Source organism: Salvia hispanica, chromosome 6 (assembly GCF_023119035.1).
Source record: "Salvia hispanica cultivar TCC Black 2014 chromosome 6, UniMelb_Shisp_WGS_1.0, whole genome shotgun sequence".
Lineage (NCBI taxonomy): Eukaryota > Viridiplantae > Streptophyta > Magnoliopsida > Lamiales > Lamiaceae > Salvia > Salvia hispanica.
In genome coordinates this window covers 12,241,271-12,249,608 of record NC_062970.1, presented here as the reverse complement: position 1 = coordinate 12,249,608, position 8,338 = coordinate 12,241,271, and the positions used below count along the sequence as shown (strand labels likewise).

The following is an 8,338-nucleotide window of genomic DNA, read 5'->3' as shown; positions in this document are numbered from 1 at the left end:
ATGATGGAGATGGAATGTGCAGCTGCATGCAGTCTTGCGTGGAAGGATTTAACTGTGAAGATCGGGAAAACACACACTATTCTCAACCAACTATCCGGCTATGCTCAGCCAGGAACTTTCACCGCTCTCATCGGACCTTCCGGCTCCGGCAAGTCCACGCTGCTCGATGCCTTATCCGGCCGCCTCTCCCCCGATGCCTTCCTCTCTGGATCTATTCTCCTCAACGGCCGCAAGGCCAACTTATCTTTTCGAACCGTTGTGAGTAATTCGATACAATGCTTATTCCATCCTATCTTTAACAAATGTTGATAACTATTATTATTTGGTGTTTTAGGCATATGTAACACAAGATGAGAGCTTGCTTGGGACTCTAACCGTTAGAGAAACAATTGCGTATTCAGCTCGGATCCGCCTCCCGGATGGGATGCCCTGGTCCGAGAAGTCCGAGATCATAGAAAACACCATCCTAGAAATGGGACTTCAGGACTGTGCCGATACAGTGATCGGAAACTGGCACTTGCGAGGGATCAGTGGAGGCGAAAGGCGAAGAGTCAGCATCGCACTTGAGATCCTCATGAAGCCAAAATTGCTCTTTCTTGATGAACCAACCAGTGGACTAGACAGGTCAAATATCTCATTCCTATCAATATCCATTCCTGTGTATTGCCTTGTTTGATTAATATGTTGTGAGGTGCATAGTGCGGCGGCGTACTTTGTGACTCAGACGCTGCGCGGATTGGCGAAAGATCAACAGACAGTGATAGCGTCGATCCACCAGCCTAGCAGCCAAGTGTTTGAGCTGTTTGACAAACTATGCTTGCTCTCACGTGGCAGAACAGTCTATTTTGGCCAAGCATCAAAAGCTGACCAGGCATGTTTCTATTAATTATGTTGTAATATGAGAAATATGTTGGAGGATTAATTTAATCGTACACAGTTCTTTGCTGGAGCCGGTTTTCCATGCCCTGAATTCGGGAACCCGGCCGATCACTTCATCCATTGCATCAACTCTGATTTCGACAAAGTGAAGGCAACTCTGAGAGGATCAATGAAGCTGCAGGTATGGATTTTTCGTTCCATTTTGGTACCTTTCGATATATACAAATTATGGTTCTAATCCTAATTTTGATCCAGTTTGAGACAGATGGTGATCCTCTAGACAAAATAACAATAGCTGAAGCTACCGAAATTCTCGTAGACTCTTATCATAACTCAGAATATTATTATTCAGCAAATAAAAAGATTGAGGAAATATCTAAACTTGTAAGTTAGTTTTGGCCTATAATATATTCAATCTATTTTGTTGGGTTGTTTTATCTAAAAAAGTAGTAATATAAGTTTTGTTCTGTTTTTGCATATATAGAAAGGAGATGTTGCAGATTTTGTAGGGAGCGAGGCGAGTTTCTTGAGACAAGCGATGGCATTGACACAGCGATCGTCTGTTAATATGTGGAGGGATTTTGGGTATTATCGACTGAGGCTTGTCTTATACATCTTTGCCGCAGTCTGTGTTGGATCTGTTTACTATGATATAGGAACTGGTTATACTTCCATCCAGGTAACATTTCATATAAGTACAACTTTGGACTACTATTTACTTTCACAAATTTGTGTAGTTTCCCTCTTTTCAACTCTTGTCTAATGTTTTGAAGTAGCAACAATAATAATTGAGAAATGCAGGCGAGGGGAGCATGTTCGTCTTTCGTCGTTGCGGTTGTAACCATGATGTGCATCGGAGGCTACCCCTCTTTTGTGGAGGATATGAAGGTAACCTATAATTTTAAATAGTGATTTAATTTCAAATATTTCAGTCTCACCAAATGAGTAGACTAATTCCATGAAGAAGTAATAAATTTGCTAAATTAAGTGGATTTGATTAGGTTTTCCAAAGGGAGAGGCTGAACGGGCACTACGGTGCGGCTGCATTTGTTGTAAGCAACACTTTGTCAGCAATGCCATATTTGATAGTGATGAATGTAATGACAGCAACAATCTGCTATTTCATGGTGGGGTTTCCACTCTGGTTTCTGGCACTATGCATACTTCATATTGATCCTATATGCTTGTTTGAGTGTGGTTGAGAGCCTCATGATGGCCATAGCTAGTGTTGTTCCTGATTACCACTTGGGGATCGTCGTCGGCGCCGGAATTCAGGTGCCTAAGCTGTCCAAACATAACTCTTCAATTCTTTCCTTTTCTCTTTTGCTAGTTTTTTATAACATAAAATATCTATCATCTTGTAGCGTATATATTACATACAATTTTGGTACTTATTGTAGTAGAAAATGGGAGCTACTTTGACATATAGGATCTTTTTTATTTTTTTTCATACATCTGAAATAGATCATCTGTCTGTGTTGTAGGGAATATTTATGCTTGCGGCTGGCTTCTTCCGACTCCCAAATGACATGCCAAAGCCTGTCTGGCGCTATCCTTTGTCATACATAAGTTTTCACTTCTGGGCTATACAGGTAATGTGCAATCAATCAATGCATATGCATGAAACATCAAAATTAATCGAGTATTCCCTTCGTCCTATAAAAATAAGAACTTTTATAGGGGCGTGTATTTTAATCCACAGCACACAAGTAACGTATGAGAGATAGAAATAAAAAGTGATTGAATTATTATTAGTAGTGGAGAATGAGTCTTACCTCATTGTACTGAAAAAAATTCCTAAAATAGAATGTGTATAATTTTAAGGGAAGAATGAAAATGGAAATAGGGATTATTATTAAGAGAAGGAGTGAGTTTATGACATGACGCTTAATGCAGGGGCAATACAAGAATGATTTGAAAGGGTTGATGTTCGACGACATATCACCTAATCTGCCTAAGCTCTCAGGAGAGTTTATTTTGGAAAACACTTTTCAAATCGGCATTCATCAATCGAAATGGGCTGATTTGAGCATTATATTCAGCATGATAATCATATATATGCTCGTCTTCTTCATAATGATAAAAGCCAATGAAGATGCCTTACCATGGATTCGACGTTATATTGCCAGCAACCAAAGAACGAAACCAGCAAGTGTGAAATTAATTGGTCAAAAAACTAGTGTTATTACAACCAACTAGCAATTTTCTTGTACGAATATTAATACAGTATTTATTAACTCATTTATGTATTTATATATACAGAATTTCATAGAAATATTTCTTGTGTTTTCTAAAAATAAGCAAGCAGCACACATGAAATTTCACGAAATTTTGAGGCATTGATATTTTCTTATTGCAATATTTTTTGAGATTTTTATGCATAAGATCCCAAAATTAATAAAAAAAATGTTTGAAACACAGAGCCTATAAGGGTTATAAATTTCACACGGTTGAATATTAGTGTTGAGTTTAAAGCAATTGTCTATATAATTTTCTGCATATTAATTTCCAAATAAATATACATTACGTTGTTTTAGAAGTTGATTGTCACTTTCGAAATCACTTTCAATCAACGATGTGAAGACAGGGCGTTTATATATCCATTTTCTTCCTAAATTTACGATTATACTTATTACTTTCGTAGATATATTTAGGACTAAATATTCTTTTATGTTTTGTCCGATCTCTCGCCCCTCTTTTGGGAAACCTTAAAGCAGTTTCTTGAATGGTTTTAAAAACCTAGCAACTTAATTTCATAAAATTTAAATAATAATAGAATTATCAAATTAATATGCTTATTTAATAAATTTTTGGAAATATATACATGATAAAGAAAAATTATTGACTTAGTATATCCCTTTTTTTAAAAAAGGGATATAGTAATAACTAAAGTGGCTATAGAATGAATCAATGAATCCAGAAACAATTGTCTTTTCAGAAATGGGGAAGAAACTTTAATGGGACATAAAAAAAATGATAGGGTGTTTTCACATCTACATATATGAGTTATTTGATTTGCAAGATTATATCGCGGGATTAAGTATGTATTGTGTTTGGTTCATGATATTGAATCTCACAGCTCAATCCTAGATGGATAATCATGTGATGGTTAGTCATAGACAACCCCCGGCCTACAACTTAAATAATCTCACAACTCAATCTTAACTACATTTCATGATTATTTTGTGTAACAACCCGCATATAGTATAAATCCAGTGAAGAGATTTAGAAAGTTAAGTTGGGGCAAATACATTGCAATGTTATAAATGAATCAAATCTAGTTTCAAGATAATACACCCATAATATGGAAAACTGATCATAAATTGACTGCATTAAGGTTTCTCACTATAAATATTAAACTTGTAGTAGTTGATTGGCATAAGATTATAAGTTCGTGAAAAAGTAAAGCATTTACATTGTTAAAAAGACAAATCAGAGACATGGTATACACTAATATATTTATCTTCTTGTGCGAACATATTCTACTGAACTTAACTAACGTTATATTTTGAAATGTAATGCAGGGTTTCATGGTGTACCTTTTGTTATTATTGGGTTCAATATTTGAAGTGAGTGTTGTGAAGTGCGCAAAAAGTAAAGGCTCATCTGATTCGGGTACAACATTTGATGTGACCAAATTTGGAGCTATAGGAAATGGGAAAACAGATGATGCTAAAGTAAATATTTCCACATTGGTTTAATTTGTTCTATAGAATGTTTAATTCTAAAATTAAAAGATTGAGGATCTATGATTGTCAATTGTTTGAACTAACAATGTTTTATATTAATAGGCATTTACATCGGCATGGGAAGCAGCCTGTAACAAAGGTTTGGCAACAAGTATGGTGACTGTACCAAGTGGAAAGACATTCTTGATATCTGCTATCAAATTTGCTGGCCCATGCAAATCAAGATCCATAACTTTTGAGGTAAGTTATGTAATTTTCAAGGTTAAGATGAATTTTAAAATATCCATTTTAAAAAAAAAAAAAATAGGTCACTTTCACAAGATTGATGTCATTTTGTAGATATTGGGATCCATTGTTGCACTTCCAAAACAAGCTTGGGGAAAAAGGGATGACGATGGTGATGCGTGGATCTTGTTTCATCAAGTTCAAGGGCTTTCTGTGGTGGGAAATGGGAAAGGTGTATTTGATGGCCACGGTGCTTCTTGGTGGCCCCATGTAAGTTTATATGATCGAGCTTCCTTCGTCTGAAATAAACGTCTTACTTTTTTACTGTTTGAGTTTTAAGAAATATGGAGTGGAATGAATTAATAGAATTTGAACTTACTTGCCACGCTTTGTAAATGAAAATGAAATAGTGACATACATACTAAAATACTAGCAAATAAGGAGTCTTTAATAGCGGACATAATTTTAAAATTTTTAAAGTGCAACTATATGATTGTTTCTCATGGTATTCTATTAAATGTTTTGACTCGTTTTATTATTCTCTTAAGTTCAAGATTGAGCACCTTTTACAAAATACTAACAAATAATATATCAATTATAATCAGCATCTAAATTCTAACAATATATCTTGTGATAAAATGATAATAAATAGTTAAAATGAAGAAATAATAAAGTAAAAAAAAGAATAATGTAGAGAAGAGTCTTATCTACATTATTCTCTTTTTTACTTTATTATTTCTCCACTTTAACTATTTATTATCATTTTTACAAAACGAGTGCAGAAAAGTTGAGCAATTTTACTAAATACTAACAAATAAGTAATATACTATTATAATCAGCATCTAAATTCTAACAATATATCTTGTGATAAAATTAATTTCAGGCATTGAGATTTTCTCATTGCAACAACCTTCGTGTGAGCGGATTGAAACATATGAATAGCCAAAAAAACCACATTTCAATAAATGGATGCAATCATGCAAATATTTCAAATCTTCATATTACTGCACCTGGAACTAGTCCTAACACAGATGGCATCGACATAAGTTCTTCAACAAGTCTTTTCATCCAAGATTGTGTTATGGCAACAGGTATATTTACCAGTCCCTTTTCAAAATTTCAAATTTTTGTTAGTTATCTATACAATATAATCGTCGTTGCCGTAATAGGGGACGACTGCATCGCGATCAATGGAGGCACTTCTGATGTCAAGATTTCAAGGATCACATGCGGTCCTGGTCATGGTATAAGGTGTGATTCTTTGTTTTTGATCCCTTAATTAGTTTCGTCTCACAAAACTAACTCATACATGTATCCTCTATCTTCAATAGAATTATGTACTAAGAGAAATTCATGTTCTTGATTCTTGCAGCATTGGGAGTTTAGGTAAAAATGGAAAACACGAAGAAGTTGAAGGAATACATGTAGAAAATTGCACATTTATTAAGACCCAAAATGGTGTGAGGATCAAATCATGGCAGGTGAGATCAAATTAAACTGATATAGTATTCAACACATGTGATTTATAATAAAATCAAACTTATTAATTAAGTGCAATTGATATTATGAAGGGAGGGGCAGGTTTTGCAAAGAACATCATATTTTCCAACATAAACTTCGAATCAGCAGACAATCCTATTATTATAGACCAATACTACTGTCCTCACAAAACATGTGATACCAAGGTAAATTTTCAAAGAAACATCAAAATGCTGATCAAATTGGCAATTAATTTGAATTGTTGACATACTAGGTCGGTGCTGTGAAAGTGAGTGGTGTGAAGTACATTGGACTCCGTGGAACGACGGTGGCAAAGGACGCAACAATAGACTTGAAGTGCAGCAAGACAGTGCCGTGCACGGATATCGAATTCAGCGACATCAACATCAAAAGTGTTGGTGGACATGCTGGTAATGCTATAGCAAAGTGCACCAATGCTCATGGAACTGCTCGTTCTTGCACTCCTCCTGTCCATTGTGTCCAAACATGATTTCATTTTTAATACTAGATATTGTATTGGCATTTATCACAATTCACATATATAGCCCATATCTAGTCGGCTAAACTCTGATTATAGAATGTTTTTGCTTATTATAATACAATTTCAAAGTCCTAATCGAATTATAGTACTCCACAACAATCTCTAACTATGATGAGATAATAAAACAATGATGTTGACATTGACAAGGAACCAAGTTTTACGTGCATTATAAGGATACATATATACCCAAGTAGCGCCTATGGACTTCCTCATCACAAAAATTAACCGAATTAATAACATGTAGTAGAGTTAGGCTCAGTTCATCCGGCTTGGACTTGACAACTCGGCATGCATTGCATCTCCAGCTTACTACTATTCGTTGATAATATGAATGTGTCTTACCAACCAAACTATGTCGTCGATAAAACTAGTAATATTTTGCATATACATAAGATTTCCAAGCATCCTGATAAAAAAAATAACATATCAAGTACTGTGACATCCAAGAAACATTCACAACCCAACCCCAATTATTAGGTAAAACTATAAAAAAAAAATTACTACGACGTTTTTGGGTTAAGGGGTATTTAGAAAAACAAATTATAGTCCTTAATTGGGTGCCAAAATAACGATTTTTTTTTTGTCGTAGTGTAAAATATTCCCCCCTAACATTTCAAATTTGAGCCAACCCCAAACCTTTGCCACAATGTATTTTTAATAAAATCATTTTTTATTATTTTTTTTATTTTATATACATTAATTTTTTGATATTTCTATACTGGAAAAAAAAAAAGATTAAAATTTTAAAAAATTTCTATTTGATTAATTTTAAAAAATTTCTTTAAGGAATTAAAAAAACCTTGATACTTAAATTTTTAACATTTTAATAATAACAGAAATATCTAAATTTATATATTTATTTAATATTATTTGTAAATATATGTATATATTTTAGAAAAAATTTTTGACATATCAAGTTTTTTAGAAAAGGGATATGGTAATAACTAAAGTAAACTATATAGAACGAATTCGAAGCAATATTATCATTTCAGAAACGAGAAAGAAACTTTAATGGGGAAAATTTCAAAAAAAAATTTTTTAGTTCATGCACATCTACTTTTAAAACCAGGAAAAGGTTAAGAAAGTTAAGTTAGGCAAAGAAATTTCAATGTTAATTAATGCACAAAAGAATCAATCCAGTTTTAAGTTAACACCCAAAAATGGGGAAAATGTTCTAAATTGATTGGATTAAGGTTTTAAAAAAATATTTAACTTGGGGGTGGTTTTATTAGGGGCAAGATTACAAGTTCGTGAAAGATAAGGCATTGATAAGGGGATTGTTAAGAGACAAAAGGGCATGGTTGGGGGACAAAAAATATTTATCTTATGCCTTGATAGTCGATCGTTAGTTGTTATCTATTCTTAATTTAACGAGATCATTATATTGAACGTTTCCCCGGCCCTATTTCTGAAAGTGATGCAGGGTTTTATTGGGGTGGCCCTTTTTTTATTGTGTGTTGCAATTTTCTTAATTAAACGTTGTGAAGGGGGGCCCAAAAATTAC

General features: G+C 33.9%; 1 protein-coding gene and 1 pseudogene across 1 annotated transcript; both read left to right on the top strand.

Moving 5' to 3' along the window:
• Positions 1-3,084, top strand: LOC125194705 (annotated as a pseudogene).
• An 885-nt stretch (positions 3,085-3,969) lies between these two features.
• Positions 3,970-6,783, top strand: LOC125194704 (probable polygalacturonase At3g15720). Its single transcript, XM_048092945.1, has 9 exons — positions 3,970-3,987; positions 4,404-4,556; positions 4,671-4,808; positions 4,908-5,090; positions 5,677-5,884; positions 5,963-6,044; positions 6,166-6,274; positions 6,365-6,478; positions 6,547-6,783. The coding sequence occupies exons 1-9, from the start codon at positions 3,970-3,972 to the stop codon at positions 6,781-6,783; spliced, it is 1,242 nt and encodes a 413-aa protein (XP_047948902.1).
• The last annotated feature ends 1,555 nt before the right edge of the window (positions 6,784-8,338 follow it).